At 39.9% G+C, this 17,174-nt stretch overlaps 1 protein-coding gene across 2 annotated transcripts in view; it reads right to left on the bottom strand.

Annotated features, from left to right (window-relative positions):
• The window catches only part of Tmem245 (transmembrane protein 245), a 79,339-nt gene that overhangs the window by 57,940 nt on the left and 4,225 nt on the right, over positions 1 to 17,174 (bottom strand). For both annotated transcript variants that reach the window (XM_027403052.2, XM_035439873.1), the window contains exons 2-3: positions 10,369 to 10,486; positions 8,841 to 8,942 (exon numbers count right to left, since the gene is read on the bottom strand). In XM_027403052.2, coding sequence (XP_027258853.1) covers positions 8,841 to 8,942; positions 10,369 to 10,486 — 220 coding nt within the window. The remainder of the gene's footprint in view (positions 1 to 8,840; positions 8,943 to 10,368; positions 10,487 to 17,174) is intronic.

Raw genomic sequence — 17,174 nt, 5'->3', positions numbered from 1 at the left:
AAGCAATAGTAAATAGTCCTGAATAAGCAATTTAATAAGTTTATGGTCTGCATAATCAATTTAATAGGAGGAGATTCACTTGAGATACCCTAAAAAGCACCTTCCATGGTGACTTATATGTACTCATCTAAGAGGAGTCTGGACCACATGCTAAGATAGGTGACAAGACCCTGAACTCAATCCAATGTAATGCTAAAACAAGCAGTTACAATCAATATAAGAACTAATGTCAAATACTGTAGAATGTTTGAGGGAGCACAAGGATGGAAACCTAAACCAGGCAGTGGTGGCGTGTGCCTTTAATCCCAGCACTTGGAGGCAGAAGCAGACGGAGGCCAGCCTGGTCTACAGAGTGAATTCCAAAACAACCATGGTTACACAGAAAAACCCTGTCTCAAAAAAACAAAAAACTAACAAATGAAGACAAACAAAACAAAACGAAACATGGACGCCTAACTCATTTAAACAATAGCAGCCACATAAAGGAATAGAACAAGTCTATCCTGGAGAAAAGGAGAACAGTGTAAATAGTAGTGGTAGAAACATGTGTCAAGACAAAAAAAGCAAAGAAAGCCACAAAGAAAAGCAGCATCCTCTCTGAAGGGTTTCAAGTTAGTCAAGAATGCCAAAACACAGGTCTATGAGAAGAGTGGGCAGGTAATTGAAGACAGAGATCACAGAGTGGAAAGAAACAGTTTCTATACATGGCCGGGGAGGCAGGTGAGGAAGCAAGAGCACCTGGGCTTGAACCCTAGTCCTTACTATGTGGGCAGTGGTGGGAGAATCTCATGACAAGCCCAGTCTCCTCACAGGCAAAATGAGCTCCATATACATTCCTGTTTTGTGTGTGACTGAGTGACTAAGCTCTGAATGCTTCTTGGTATACAGGAGGTACTCAGCACACCTTAGCCATTACCAACACAAAGTACCGTCATTGACAGCAATGTAAGCATAAACCACTAGAGTTTCTAGTGTATCTAGAGCAGTTCTGCAGCTGCCATCCTGTTACTTAATAGTACAGCTATGCCCTAAGTCATAGTCTCCCTAGCAGACACGTTTACATCTTTCAGAGTTAAGTAACATTCTGCATACTATAGACACTTAAAGATTTGAAAACCAAAACAACAAAACTACAGCAAGACTATTAAATTTGCTAGTGTCAATAAAATGCACAGTAAATATTCAGTGAAAACTATGCAGTAACATTGTGAGTCACACATGAGTGTCAAAGGAGTACCACACAGAGAAAGCCAACAAGAAGCACTTGAAAACTTTGGACCCAAGACCTGGTAACTTCTCTTATCAAACAGACACACATTTTAGTAAGCTCTATCTATGTGCTATGTTTCTGCACTTCAAAACCCCAAGGTCTGGACAGATGAATGCCAGGAATGAGAGTCTAGGTCATGTCATGGTTCTAGATTTTAAAACCAGCTAAAAATAGGCATATAAACAAGGGTACATGACCTTGATCTCAAGGACTGGGGTGGAGGTGGGGAAGCATACTCAAGGTTTCAAGTATCAATCTACCCAGGGTCATGGTCAGCATGGGGAGAGCTACAAGTCCAAAGAAGGTCAGTGACAAGACAGAAACTCCGAAACAAAGGAACCAAACATGAGATCAGATTAAAATCTATTGCTACAACAAAGTCCATGAAGAGCAGATTAATTTCTCCATGCTGATGAGAAAACACAAATTGATATGAATATAAATAAGGAGCTACTTCTTGGTCTGCTCTGTTCTCCCTGAGCAGCAGCAAAGCAGTGAGAAACCAAAAATGCCTGCGGCTGGCACAAGGTCCTGCACAGGTGGTTGCCACTAACCTGTAGTGACCTGTAAGAAAGAAGCCTTCTGTTCCCCCTCACTAACATGGAAAATATACCTTCCTCTCAACAATTTCTAGTACATAATGTTGTAATCCAGGCAAACCTGGTCCCATCTCTCACCCACCTGCGCATGGCATATGTGTGATCCCTGGCTCTTTAAAAGAAAAAGTCCACCCATTTCTGTTGTCTTTTCCTGCTGTTCTCCTGAAGGGGCAGAATGCCTCCCCCCACCACCACCGCCCTTCTCTTCTGTCCTGTCTGTGTCTCTTTACCTCTTTTCTCTTTCCTTCCCCTATTTTCTTACCTCCCCCTCAATAAAACTTTCAATATGAGTCATGTCTAAAGGTCTGTTTCCCCATCTGCCCACTGTCCATCACCCGCCGCAGGACTGAGATCCTCGAGGTCCCAGTGAGGACTGGGGACCTGCCACCTGCAGTCCCATCCCATTATTCTTTATTCCTACCACACAGAACCCCTGGGTATAAGCAACAAATAGGTTCCTCTAGGCCTACGAAGCTGACAGTACTGTAAGTGGAAATTAGGGGATGAGCAGTGAGAAGCTAACTTTGTTCTTCTCTTTTCTATTTGAGCTTCACTGACCAAGCTTGTTCACTCATAGCATATGCTCTCCCAAGCAACTGAAGCAACTACCAGCGCTTCCCTGCAAAGGTATTTCTAAAGATTACTAGCAAAACAGCAGCCAAGTGCTCCACACTACAGCTCTAGGCCAAGCATCTTGGCATTAGAGACGCCTGCCTGCCTGCCTGCCTGCCTGCCTGCCTGCCTGCCTGCCTGCCTGCCTGCCTGCCTGCCTATCCATGTGAATGCAGATTCCCACAGAGGCCAGAAGATGACACCGGATCCCATGGAGCCAGAGTTATAGGCAGTTGTGAGCCACCTAATGTGGGTGTTGGGAACTGAACTCTGGTACTCTGGTTAAAAGCAGTGCATGCTCTTAACCACAGAACCATATTACAGTTCTGGCTTTTCTTACCTTAAATCCACCTCTCACATTCAGAACAAATCCCTGAATCCAAGTATCAAACACATATAATATGATATCAGTCTCATTGGATTGCTTCAAAAAATAGGACAGCATGTTTGTACACCACCAGGTCTCCTGCTTTAGAAAGAATAATGCCAGCATTCTCTCTACAAGCTTAAGGGAACATAGTGACACTTTTTTTTCCAGGGGTGGTGTTTGAATGTTTGTCTCCTCCAAAGTTCATGTTGAAGTCTAACTGTTACAATAATTGTATTAAGAGGTGCCATGTAGCAAGGACCAGCAGTATTATGCAATGAGAAGGTGGGCCACCAGATGTTAGCACCTTGGTAACTCCCAATCCTTCAGAACATTATTGTTCTCTCGTTATTATCACCCAGCCTGTACAAAAGACTAAGAAGTAATCTAATCAAGAAGACAAACTAAAGCAGTAGGGGTCTACCAAGTGAAACAGTATCTATCAGGCAGAGAAGTGATGGACTTAGGATGAGTCAACCAGGCTAATGTGGAAGAAGAAACATAATGACAACTACAGCTGGAGCAAGAAGGTGAGATGCTGACACTTTCATTATGACTAATACCTGCTTATTCAATGTGAAAAGGAAATGAAAAGAACATGGGGCTGAGGTCAAGGACCTTGGCTGAAATCACAGCTCCACCTGTGTGACTGGAGGTACCTCAACCTCTGAAATGAAACCTTTTTATCAACAGATGGAGGCATCATCATTTTAGTTTTATTTGTTTGGGTTTTGCTTGTTTGTTTTGCTGTTGTTTGCAGATTTTAAAGACAGCCCATTCAAAAGTACCTCAAAAAGCTAAAGTGATAGCTAATTGATGAAGAGCACTGGCTACTCTTCCAGAAGACCTGGGTTCAATTACCAGCATTCACATTGTGGCTTCATCTATAACTACAGTTCAGGGGTTCTGATACCCCTTCTGGCCTCTGTAGGCACTGCATGCACATGGTGTACAGACACACATACAAAACAAAACACCTATATACATAATTATATAAATAAAATTTAAAAGTACCCCAAAAAGTTCTTATCCAGTGGGAAAATACATTTTCCCCCTACACTATTTAGCATTCCAGGAAACACCACCCAAGAGTTCCCCGGGCCCAAAAGTCCAGTTCCCTGCGTTTAGAGGGAACTGTTGAAATAAACTCAGTCTGGGCCCAGGAACCAAACAAACTTAGGCTTTCAATTCTAATGAAATCCAGAAGCCTAATTCTATGAGAGTACGTGAGTTATGGATCTCAAAGCTCCTAAACCAGCCCAGATGATGCAAAGGAAGCCATTCACCCAGGTGACATCACAAAGTTCAAGAACAGGCAAGGATCAGAACAGGCCCTGCAGAGGCAGTTCATAGCAGCATTCCTGTAACAACCATATAACAGCACCGCCTCGAGGAGGAAACAGAACATGAAGGAGGGCTACCCCCTCGTAGTCTAGAAGGTTTCAGTCTGATTTATAGAGAATACTAAGAACATGAAGAAAAAACATCTAGTTCTCTAGAAAAGCACTCAAGAGCTCTATTTTGTGATGGAGAGAGTTCTAAGTCAACAGTGACCTTCTTTGATGCAGGAAAGAGTAGACAAAACAGGAAGATCACTGTTTTCAAAGATGTTCTCTTCATTCATTCTTTCTCCTTCCTTGAGAGTCAATAACCTAAACAGAATGGAATGACACACCAACACCTTAGTCTCGGTTGATAGCTCACAATAATAATTGACCTTAGTTTCGTTTTCCCCACACACTCAAAACCTGGTCCTAAGTTCTTGTTCTCAGCGTTCTCTAAGTGCCATTAACTGGGTGACTAGCATTTACACCTGGGCAGGGAAGGAGGGCCTGAAATTCTTTAGTGGATATCTGTATTACTCATACACAGGAAGCCCTCAGCACCACAGAACAGTTGTTGACCTCCTATATATAACAATCTGTGGATGTTCAAGTCCCTTCTAAAATGAAAATGTTTGCACATAACCTATGCACATCCTCATATACACTTACACCTTCTCTAGATTAATCAGAATATCTAAAATGTAAATGCCACATAATTATGGTAATATTGTATTATAATGTAAAATTTCAAGAAAAAAAAAGTCTTTACATATTCAATACAGAAGTCATTTTTCCTAAAATAGCCTCCATTTTCAGATGGTTGAATCCACATACAAGAAACCTGTAGAAACATAAAGCTAACTGGACTTAACGCTATACCAGATACCAGAGCAGCTGGAGGGGAAGCTAACTCAGATGAGGGAGAAGGGTACCTAGAGCTGTCTGCTTTACTGACCCCTGGAGAAAGGAACAAGAAGGTAAAACCAAGCAGGACAAGTGGAAGTCACCAGGCACTATACTACTCCAGCCTTCCACACAGTCCTGGGGCTCAAGCATCTTGACAGAAGACAATCCACGACGGGAGACTGAAAGACAGCAAAACAGGAAATAAAATCTTCCTGATTTTCCACTGTTAGAGAGATCTGTAACTATGGTTCTTTGTAGTTATTTTAAAGCCAGTTTGGTCTATGTAGTAAGTTCCAGATAGCTAGAGCTACACAATGAGGTCTTGTCTCAAAAAAGAAAAGAAATCTTACAGTCATCAGATACACTCACCAAATAGAATATAAACAATCTAAAAAAGTTTTTCATAAGACATATGATCACTGTACAAGAGTGCCACATACTGCTGTGACTGGAGTAAATGCTAAAAATAATGTTGTAGACGTATGTTCACTGACACAGAAAGACAGAAGGACATCCTTGGTATATGCCTAACACATGTGTGACAACAGGGAATTTTTGTGGTTTTTGTGCAGTAATGTATTGGAGAACCAGCCTTGAGCTATATACATCAAGACTGTGTTCCCAAGGGGGGGTGGGAACATCCAAAGCAGCACAGAAAATTAGTTAAGGGGCTAGAGAGATGGCTCAGGAGTCAAAAGCACTAAGGCAAGAGCTCGCTTTCCAGCAATCATGTCAGACAGCTCATAACTGCCTGAAACTTCAGCTCCAGGGGATCTGACATGCCCTTCCAGCCTCCAAGGGCTCCTGCACACCTGTGGCATTCATATTCTGCCTTTGTCTCTCTCTGTATCTCTGTCTCTCTGTCTGTCTCTGTCTGTCTGTCTCTCTCTCTCTCTCTCTCTCTCTCTCTCTCTCTCTCTCTCTCTGTCTCTCTCTCTCTCTTTCTCTCTCTCTCACACACACACACACACACCTTTAAAAAAGAAAGCATTACTTAAGAATTTTTAGCTAGTGGGTTGGAGAGATGGTTCCAAGGTTAAGAGCACTGAATGCTCTTCCAGATGACCTGAGTTCAATTCCCAGCAACCACATGGTAGCTCATGACCATCTATAATGTCATCTGGTGCCCTCTTCTGGTGTGCAGGAATACATGGAGGCAGAATGTTATATATATAATAAATAAAATCTTTAAAAAAAATCCTTAGCTAAACTGACGCCAAGAAACAAATTCAGCGGAGATGAAGGGTACAGTATCAGTATAACACAAAAAAATGTTATAGTTCTAACTTTATGCTAATAATGAATCATACAAAATGGAAACTCAGAAAAATTTCATTTATAATCAGGAATAAATTAAACCAAGAAGATACAACATTTAAACATTGAAAACACAAATATTATGGCTGAAAGAAATTAAAGAATAATATACATGGAGATGCATTCCATACTCATAAACTGGGATGTTAATTATGGGGTGTGTGTGTGGGGGGGTGTAAAAGAGAGAGAGAAAAAATGCAATGTTCCCCAAAGTACCTACGAATTCAACAATCTTTTTTTTTCCCCCAAGACAGGGTTTCTCTGTGTAATCTTGGCTGTCCTGGAACTATTTCTGTAGACCAATCAGGCCTTGAGCTCATAAAGATCTGCCTGCCTCTGCCTCCCAAGTGCTGGAATTAAAGGTGTGCACCACCACTACCTGGCCGAATTCAACAATCTTATCAAAATCCCAAGAGACTATTATGTGAAAATAAAAAAAAAAGAATTGTCCTAAAACTCACATGGAAATGAAGGGAACCAAAACAGTCTGGAAAAAAGAGAAAGCTAGAGAATTCACACTCCTGCCTCATCAAAACAATGACATAAGGAAAAACACCAAAGTCAAGGGAGAACAAAAGTATAGGCATAAACCCACACATCCATGTTCAATTGATTCTGCACAAGGGTACCAAGACCACTCAAATAAAGAAAAAAAACTTCAGCAACTTATGCTGGGAGAAACTAGAAATCAAACATGCAAGAGAGAGGGTGGACTCTTCATGCTACATCCAAAAGGCAACTGAAAACTGATCAATGAGTTAAATATAAGGGATAAAATATAAAATTCTGAAAGAAAAACAAGGAATACTCATAGCTTGGATACATCCATGATTTGTTAGATTATGACAACACAAAAGAAAACTACAAAGATTGGGATTTAAAAATAAAAAGTGTCTGAAGAGACAGCTCTGCAATTAAGAACATGTACTACTCTTCTAGTATCCAAATTCAGTTCCCAAGTTCAGGGTACTCATAACCACCTGTAACTCTAGCTCCGAGAGATCTGATGCCCTCTTCTGGCCTCTCTGAGCCCTGAACTCACATGCACAAACTCACACACAGATACACATACCTAAAAATAAAAATAAAAAAATTTAAATATAAATTTAAATTAAAAGGAAGCTGTCAAAAGAATCTGACAACCCATAGAAGAAACTATTTATAGAGTATGTATCTACTCAGTATCCAAAATATTTAAAGAATTCAGTAACTCAGAAACAAAAGACAACCTAATTTTTAAAAGATCAAAGAGTATAAACAGACATCTCCCCAAAGAGATAAACAAATGGCCAGCAGATTTATAAAAAGATGCTCACACCACCAGTTAGAATACCCACAGGAAGACACCACTTCACACATACTGGATTGGTGCTATCAAGAACAATCAGGGACTGGAGAGGTGGCTCAGAGGTTAAGAGCACTGGCTGTTCTTCCAGAGGTCCTGAGTTCAATTCCCACAACCATCTATAATTCTGGTGTGAAGGTATACATGCAAGTAGAACACTGTGCACATAATAAAAAAAATAAATCTTAGAAGAAAAAAAAAGCTATCAGGAAACATTATTAAGGGTGTAAGAGTGTAAGCTGCTGAGCTGCCCTGGAAGTAGTCTCATGGTTCCTGTTAAACATAGAACTACCATGACCCAGGAATCCTGCTCTAAGATGCACATTCAAAATTCGAATGGCATACATACACTGGAGCATTATATGGCACCTTGTAATATGTACACTATGTTTTTAAATGAATAAATAGCTTCTTGTACATAAATGTTTCACAGCAACACTATTCACAATACCCAAAAGGTAAAAACAACCCAAACATCTGTGAAAGAATAACAGGCAAACAGAATGCATTATATCTGTATGCTGGAATCCATGTACAGGTTTTCCATTCAGAGTGATAAAAAAATATTGTCAAACTAGATAGAGATGATGGGTACACAGCACTGGGGAAACTACTTCAGGTTTTTAAATATATTCAAAGACATTTGGCCTTGGCGCTTTTTTTTTTTTTTTTTTTTTTTTGTAAGTTATCATGCTAGTTAGTTTTATATCAACTTAGCATAAAGTAGAATTGTTTGGGAAGACAGAACCTTGAAAAAATTCTCCCACCAGACTGACCTGTGGTATATTTTCCTGATTGATGATGGGGTGGGAGGCAGGTCGCTGTGGGGTGTGATTCCTGGGCAGGTGGTCCTAGGTGCTATATGAGAAAGCAGGCTGAGAAGCCATGAATAGCAAGCCAGTTCACTAGTCTCTGTATCAGCTTCTGCTTTGAGTTCCTATCCTGACTTCTCTGTGATGGAGTGTGACCTTTGACCTGAGAGTCATAAGATGAAACCCTTTCCTTCTCAGTTGCTTTTGGTCATGGTGCTTATCATAGCAATAGAGACAGGCATCTTCTCAAAGTACTAAGAATATATTCACAATAGACTATTTCTTACCAGCAGACTCCTTCCCATTCTGTTTTTCATAAAGGGTGCCCACAGACATCAGGAAAACAATAACCAGGAACACTGGGATTCTCCATGAGCCAGCCAGTGATGCTGAAAATTATTAAGAATTAACATTTTTAGTTAACAGAGCAATCTGATATACATGCTAATTAAGAAATTATTTCCTAGGGGAAATGTTATTAAAAGGCTCTTGAAGGTAAACTTCAACTCAAGGACAGTTTCATTCTTGCTCTCAAAGGAACATGGCATGTGCCAGCCTACCCTTAAGAGGCTACTCCCTAGTCCATTACAAGAACCCCCATAGATACCCCTCACAGGTTTCAGGTCACCCCAAACTCAAGTTCAACCTATGCAGCACCTGATACTAGTACAAACAGAGTCAGGCACCAGAAGCCAGCCTAACTTTCTGAAAATGGCACTAGGCTTAAACTCAGTATCAGAAAGGAGCCCAACAAACACAAAGGCTGCAGCCAAAGCTCCCACAGTACACAGTTAAGTCCCCAAGCATCTGTCTTCCCTGAGGTCACATGAGACTCCCTTCTGCAGGGGCAGATAAACCTCATGGCCTACTCAACAAACCTACAGAGTACTACCCTCTTAAAATCAAACCCTGAACTGAGACAGTTTCAGTCAGCTGAATTTAACTGCTGCTTTCTTGGTGGGAAGGCAGGTAACTTACAAAAAAAGGGTTAATTCTAAAAGCTACTTTCGGCTACCTGCTGCTCTAGGTTGCTCAATTATTTTGTGTTTAAATTAGAACTTATTATTCCCATCAACTCAAAAATATGTCTTGCCCAATCATGTGAGTCATGCTGAAAAGCTATTCAAGAGTATTAAGCAGCAGCAGCAGCAGCAGCAGCAGCAGCAGCAGCAGCAGCAGCAGCAGCGGCACTATCACCACCATCACCATCACCCCCAGCTAACAGTGAGCTGCTTCACAGAAACTCATGACTCTGACCTGCCCTGACATCAAGCATCTCTGCTGAGCAGTGAACTGCCTTCCTAATGTTTCCTGAAGTTCTGGCATCTCTCCCTCATGATCATAGATCTGCTTAAGTCACTCTTCCACAGGATGGAAGTGGTTTTCGTATTTCATGCAGTCTTCTTGCCCAATGTCCTCCCCCATTCCTGTCCCAGGCCCTTCCTCTTAAAGTAAAAATCTTCTCCAGTTCTTCAACAAGACCAAGCGCCTCTTATCCTTAGGTGCTTATCTATCTCCTCCCCAAGTTTGCTACAAGCAAAATGAGCAAAAGGGTCACACAGCTGCAGATTGAAGCACTTATACTCTTCAAGGACTTTCTAAAAGAATGAGTAAGGAACTTAAAGATCAACATTTGAAAGCAGAGTATCTTCACTGATGATTAGTGAAATCTTAAATTCAACATTTTCGATACATTATGTTGAAGAATTTTAAATGCAACATATAACACTACAAAGAACTCACTTTCATTGGTCAGCCTCTACTGACCTCAACCACAGTTATTGGGCGATGGTTCTACGAAGAAGAAGGACCCACCTATATGAAAAAGCAGTATCATCCAGACAGGAATTGAAATTGCTCTCAAGTAGCGTTCAGTGTTTGCATTCCACTTGAATGAAACCATCAGCACATAGCCAACTACCAACGTCCAGATCTTAAATAAATGAAATAAGACACAGTTGTAAAATACATACAGCAAAGAGCATGTGTTCCACAACATCAACAGCATCTGTACAGTTTAAGCACTCTGGACATGGCACATATAGGTACCATGGGTGGCATGCCTGGGTTTTCCCCCTCTCTATTTACATATGTTTAAATAGGTATTTGACACTCAGGCCGTGATAATTAATAAAGTACATTGTTTTAAGACATACTAGGGGTAGAAGAGATGGCTCAGCAGTTAAGAGCACTGGCTGCTCTTTGAGGTGACCTGGAATTCTCAGCTCACAACTATCTGTAATTTCATGCACATAAAATAAATTTAAATAAATTATTTTTTGAAAAAAGACATACTAATGTTCAGACTCCACTTAACATTTTTTAAAAAGATAAAGTAGTTAATATGTAAGTAGCAGATTTAAATTAAAGCTGATCTGGTGGAAGTCCTATAAGTTTTTGTTGATTAATGTGAGGGGGGCTAAAAAGAAACAGGTAAAAAGACTCCATATTTTAGCCTATAAAATGTTAGTATGAGAATCATTATTTTTAAAACTAAAAGAACTAGCTAAAGTACAATCCTATTGATAATCTAAGTGATAAGATGTTGAGACCCTAAGCAACAGCTACATACTCCAGTTAAAAAAGGTGTCTGAAAAAAATATATATTACAAGAAGAAACAGCAAAAGTTGAAAATAGACTAGTCAGGGTCCCCTCCTCCATTCCCCTACCCTACAACTAAATTAGCATCACAAGCTGCCAATGTCCAAGAGAACACTTACAAAGTTTGTGAATGTAAAATTCAAGTATGGCTTGAACCTGGGGAGTAAAAGTTAAAACAAAAAAGGACTTAATGATCCAATTCAGAGCACAAAGAAAAAAACAAAAACAAAAACAAAAACAAATCAAAAACAGCATTAGCACAAAAGACAAGAAAGGGCCAGACCCTCCGTGTTATTTTGGTATCATCTATCAATTAAAGTAATCCAATATTTAAAACATGCACAGCCTTGAACTTGAGATTTTAGATCTGGAACTAATCCTTACAAAGTAATGACAGATTCTGAAAAAGCTTATTGGTGAGGGAAAATGATGACCTAAAAGACTGATGGAGAAAAGATTAACCATGGGTGAATCACAAATACAGGGTTATTCTAGCATTAGAATGGGTTTGCGGGTGTGGTGTACAGGCACATGTACTTGTGAGAGTCAGGTATCTTTCCTGTGCCAGGGTCTCCCAGTGACACTCCCAGGCTGGACAATCTGTGTCTGCTCTTCTCAGCTGCCTCCCCACTCCAGTCTTTGTGCTGGAGTTACAGGAATGCACTGCCACACCTTCTTTCTACATGGGTGCTGGGCACCCTGACTCAGGTCCATGATCATGCTTGCACACTTGAACTGAGTCATTCCCCAGACTTAATGAGTATTGTTTCCAAACCATAATCCAGTTTCTAGATCCATTAAGTTAAAAATCAGACAGAAAGACACACGTATAATAATCTACAACATGGTGAGGAAAAGAGAAATGTGTTAATAAGTTGATGATTGATAAACAGAAAATATTTTTCCTTTTCTTTCTTGTTCTTGTTTTTCCTTTTTGACACAAAGTCTCACATAGCCTAGAACTTGCTATGAAGTGACAGATGACCTTGAACTCCTGATCCTTCTGCCTATTAGACCTGCTAAATGTTATAATTTCAGGGGCAGGGAGGGTTGTTGTTTGCCATGCTGGGATTTGAAATGAGGGCCTCACACATTTTAGATGAGTGTTCCACTAGGAAAATGATTTGTCTACAGTCTAAAGTTGAATTAGAATTTTGACACCAAGGTATTTCTATTTTCTTAAATGAATGTGAGTTATGAAAACTCTGTCAACAACACAGGTTCTGAACATGCAACCATGAAACCTTAATCCAAAATCTGAGGCATACAAGTCTGAGGTGTTTCCTGCAGCAAAGTCACGTGCTCTCACTACACTCTTGGTTCTAACCCAAAGTGCACACTTGCACTCACTGCTCTTCCACAAAGCTGCCTCTAATAATAGAAAAAGAATGACTTTTTAAGTGTTTTCTCATCATCATTCCACAGCCCATAGATACCAGACTATTAAATCTGTGGAGTGCACTGGTACTTGAGTTGCTGACTAATTCCTAAAACAAATAAATAAATTTAGGTAATTTTTGGCTTGAGCCTATGACAGACTTTCCAGCAGTTTTTGAAGTGGCCCTAAAAAGTAGCCTTGACATTTACACTGTGTACTTATGCAAAGCGACATTCTCAACACTGGTTATAAAATCAAAATATCAATCAACTCTTAACAACATTGAAGATGCTGTGCCCATATGTTAAACATTTGGCCAAGATTTAAATTTCTATGTAAAAAATAAAATAAGCACACTCATCTCATTAGTATAAAATTTGCTTTTATCTTTAATAGATGATTAAGGTTATATGTACAGCAAAGAATTCTTAAATTATGATTATGGGGCCAGAGAGATGGTTCAGTGGTTAAGAGCACTGGCTGCTATTCCAAAGACCTTGTTTCAATTCCCAGCACCTACATAACAGCTCAAAACCATCTGTAACTCTAGTCCTAAGGGATCTGATGCCTTCTTCTGCCTACACACATGTGGTACTCAGACATATATACAGGCAAAAAATCCATACTTATAAAATAAAACTAAATTTAAAAAATTTAAATATACTTATGATTTATACTTATTATTTAACAGCAAATGTTTGATTATAAACCTATTTTATATAGCTACAAGAGTTAACTAAGGTCACATAAAATTTTCTCAGGCAAAAAGGGCTCATGAGTGAAAAAGTTTACAAAGCTCTGGGAAGGAACTAATCAAACCCACAGCTTACAAATGTGGGAATTGCAAGAACAGAGACCTGCCAACCTACAGATCTAAGGGAACCCACAGCTAGAACAATGTGCTAATTCAAGGAAGATTACATTTAATGAAGAAAATGCAAAGCTGTACTTTCAGAATCAAGATCCCAATGTACCAAACAGAGACTGAGAAGAGAGCACCTAAATTCCATAGCTACTGTGTAAATAAATGTCTGCTTATAAAATGCAACTCAACACCAACAAACTACATGAGCAATAAAATGCAGGCTAAGAAAGTCAAAGAAAATTGTAATATGATATAGATGGGTGAACTCTCTGGCTTATAAAGTACAGAATAGCAACATTTGATAGCTACTCTCAGAAAATTGGTGTCTTAGTTAAGGTTTTCATTGCTGTTATAAAACACCATGACTAAATGCAGCTTGGGGGTGAAGGGTTTATTTGGCTTACACTTCCACATCACAGTTCATCACTGCAAGAAGTTGGGGCAGGAGCTCAAGGCAGAAACCTGGAGGCAGGAATTGAAACAGAAGCTGTGAAGGAATGCTACTTACATGATTGCTCAGTTTGCTTTCTTATATACCACAGGACCACCTGCCCAGGGGTGGCACTACCCACAGAAGGCTGGTTCCTCCCATATCATTAATAAATATCTACAGACTTTGTCTATAGGCAATCTGACGGAAGCACTTTCTCAGTTCAGGTTAATCTTCCCAGATAACTCAAGCTTGTCAAGGTAATAAACAAAAAAGCCAGGACAGTGGGGAAAGACTGGGAACAAGTAAGTAGCTTCATTGTCTGTGGTGCTGGTGCAGAAGTAACTGTGGAATTATAAAGCAACATCTTTTAGTTTGATATGAGAATAAATTTTTCCAGCAACCAATAGCTGTCTAAAAACAGAGGTAGCTTCTATCTGGGATGGTGTTTGAACATGAGGAGTCAGAAAAGGCGACCCTCAGCAAGCAGAACTACAAAGGGTGTGAAGCTACAGAGTAACTATCTAAGAAGTTTTACCTGTACTTTTCTGAGACAGGGTTTCTGTGTAGCCCTGGTTGTCCTAGAACTCACTTTGTAGACTAGGCTGGCCTGGAACACACAAAGATCAGCCTGCCTCTGCCTCCTGAGTGTAAACTTTAATAATCATAAATAATACATCACCACAATTCCCCTTTTTGTTCAATACAAAAAGAAGGCTACAACTAACATAAGAAAAACTATATACAATAAATATATACAATATATATAAGCAATAAGTATCAACAATGTCTAGTCCATTTGCATTTGACAAATCTGCACTATAAGGAATCTATGTCACTAAGGAAGAAAAAAGAAACTGCACACCAGATTTTTAAGAGAAATTTCCATATAAAGAAAAGCATATTATTTTTATCCAGTAAACATGAAGTTCACCAATTATTTTACTTTAAGCTAAAACACGTAGCTCCCCAATTCCACTTTCAGGACTGTTCTACAGAAATACTTGTGTGTAGATAAATAGGAAATACTCAGTACCATTTGCAATAATACAGCTTTGCAAATGGAAACATATTCAGAATGGAAAAAGTATGGTGACTATATTCAGGGGCATGGTGTAAATTTATGCATATGAAATAGAATGGTGAACATATACTAGCAACAATTAAAAAATTAACCATCTTCAGGCAGCTGGATGTCAGGTAAGACAGGGCTTCTTTACACCTGCTGTCTTTGCTGAATTTTCTAAGGGTATTTAATGCCTTCTTAAGTAGAAAAAGAAATAGTTTTTCCTTTAAAATGTGTATCCTTGAACTTTATAGAGTTTACAAATTTCTTCAAGTATTTCCTCAGAGAGACTCACAGAAATACTGTTAGTTCAAAAGACAGAGCACACACTTGAGTTTTTGGATAATATAATTACCAATGGTTACAACAGTTTATTACCTCTGAATTTGCTAAAATACACAAAAACCTGTCATAAACATCAGCATCCAGGACAAAAGTGTTTATGCCACAGCATAATTAAAAAGAAAGAACTGTAGCTGCCAGGAGTAAAGGGTCCACAAGAGGAGGCCAGATAACCCAGTAAGGGCAGTGAAACACAGCATGCCATGTTCTAATACATTATCATTAGAGAAGATACATATTATAGAAAAAGATTTCCGTAGTATGTATGTACGTATACATGAAACTAAGACAAAAACTATCTGATATGTTCACCCAGGTTCAGAAACATCTTTAGAAGGCTAAGTTAACAATAGCATCTGTGTGGTAGGAGTAATGGCAGAAAAGGGGACAATTTACTTTTACCATATAAATTTCTATGCTGCTTAACTTTAAGTTCTTTATATAGCAAGCATGTTTTTCTTGATAACCCCTCACATCACAAAGCATTCTTTAAAATAACTTAAAGTGTTTATATTTGCTCTGTAAAAGTATTCACATTCATGCATGTCTGTTTTGTTTGGAGGAGAAAGGGTTGTGCTATGGCCTGGGGATTAACCACAGGGACTCACACATGAGGCAAGCTGAGGCTCCATCATTGAGCTGGACTTCCAGCCTTCGATTTCTAGTGCCAGCTCCTTTTTGAGTGTTGTTCTGTTCGAAACAGATCTCACTGTGTAGCTCATGCAGACCTCAGATTCACAGTTCTGTCTTGGTTTCCCAAGCACCAGGATTACAGAGCCACCATGCCTGGCAACAGTGTTTTATTCCCTAATCCAGAAGTCAACTTCAGCTCCACTTAGCCTTATTAGCGAACCTGTTTGTGTGGGACTTTTCTTCCAGGCATAAATCACTGAACCACAGTTGACCCAAGGGCATACTTACCACATTTATCCTCTTAAATATTCTGTGTCCTTTCCAAAATACATAATCCAATCATCTTCTAGCACCCATATGCTAGACATTATATAAGACTGCATAAAATTTAGCAGCATTTATTTAGCTCTCCAAGGAAGGCAATCACATTTTCCTTTCACGAGACACAATTAACCACACATGGCATACTTTCCCGTTAAATAACACAGGAAGTGCTCAGTGGGTTAAGGTGCTCACACACGCCCACCTGCCCATGTGAGGACAAGGCTGACTCTGGGATGTCTGCCTCAATCATTTCCCCAATTTTTCTTTATTCTTCTTCCCCATTTTCTTTTGCTAAGACAAGTCTTTCACAGAACCTGAGCTCAACATTTCACCTAGACTAACAGGAGAGCAAGCCACCACCACACCTGGCTTGCAAACTCAGGTTCTCAAGCACTCTCTTCCCACTGAGACATCTTCCTGGCCCCCTCTGCTAAGTCTCTCTCATACAAAGGTAGCAGACTCTCCTAATCACCACTGGCGCAGCACCTGCTTCAAGAACTTCCTTCTCCTTTAAGCTTTCTTCTACTTTGAAAACTTCTCTTTGCCCTACGGTCCTTAGAGTCAGGAGTCCCTACAGCCAAATCTTTAATTGTGGAAGAACTTCCTCTCAGCTGCTGCCAGGTGAGAGGCAACAAGCCTCACACGGGCTGGCAAGTGGAATGGTGTAGACCCGCAAGGCTGGGTGTATTTCCTAACGTCTTTTGTGACCCTAAACCAAGACCTCAAGGAGACTGAGGCATCTTCCAAACCAACCCTTCATTTTGCACACTAGGGAGGGCTGAGTGGCCAGAGTTACGGCCTTGGTCACAGGTCACAAAGCAAGTTACTGCTAAAGTGAAGTTTAAAATCAAATACTTCAGCTCTCACTGTTTCCAACACTACTTCTTTACAAAAATGGGAGGCAGGCCATGGAGAAATCAAACCTACTACTGCTGCAAAAACTAGAAATGGCCTTCCCACCTCCCCCAACAAGTCTGAACA

Source organism: Cricetulus griseus, chromosome 2, assembly GCF_003668045.3.
Source record: "Cricetulus griseus strain 17A/GY chromosome 2, alternate assembly CriGri-PICRH-1.0, whole genome shotgun sequence".
In the NCBI taxonomy this organism is placed as follows: domain Eukaryota; kingdom Metazoa; phylum Chordata; class Mammalia; order Rodentia; family Cricetidae; genus Cricetulus; species Cricetulus griseus.
The sequence above is the reverse complement of the archived record's forward strand: the minus strand, read 5'-3'. Positions and strand labels throughout refer to the sequence as shown.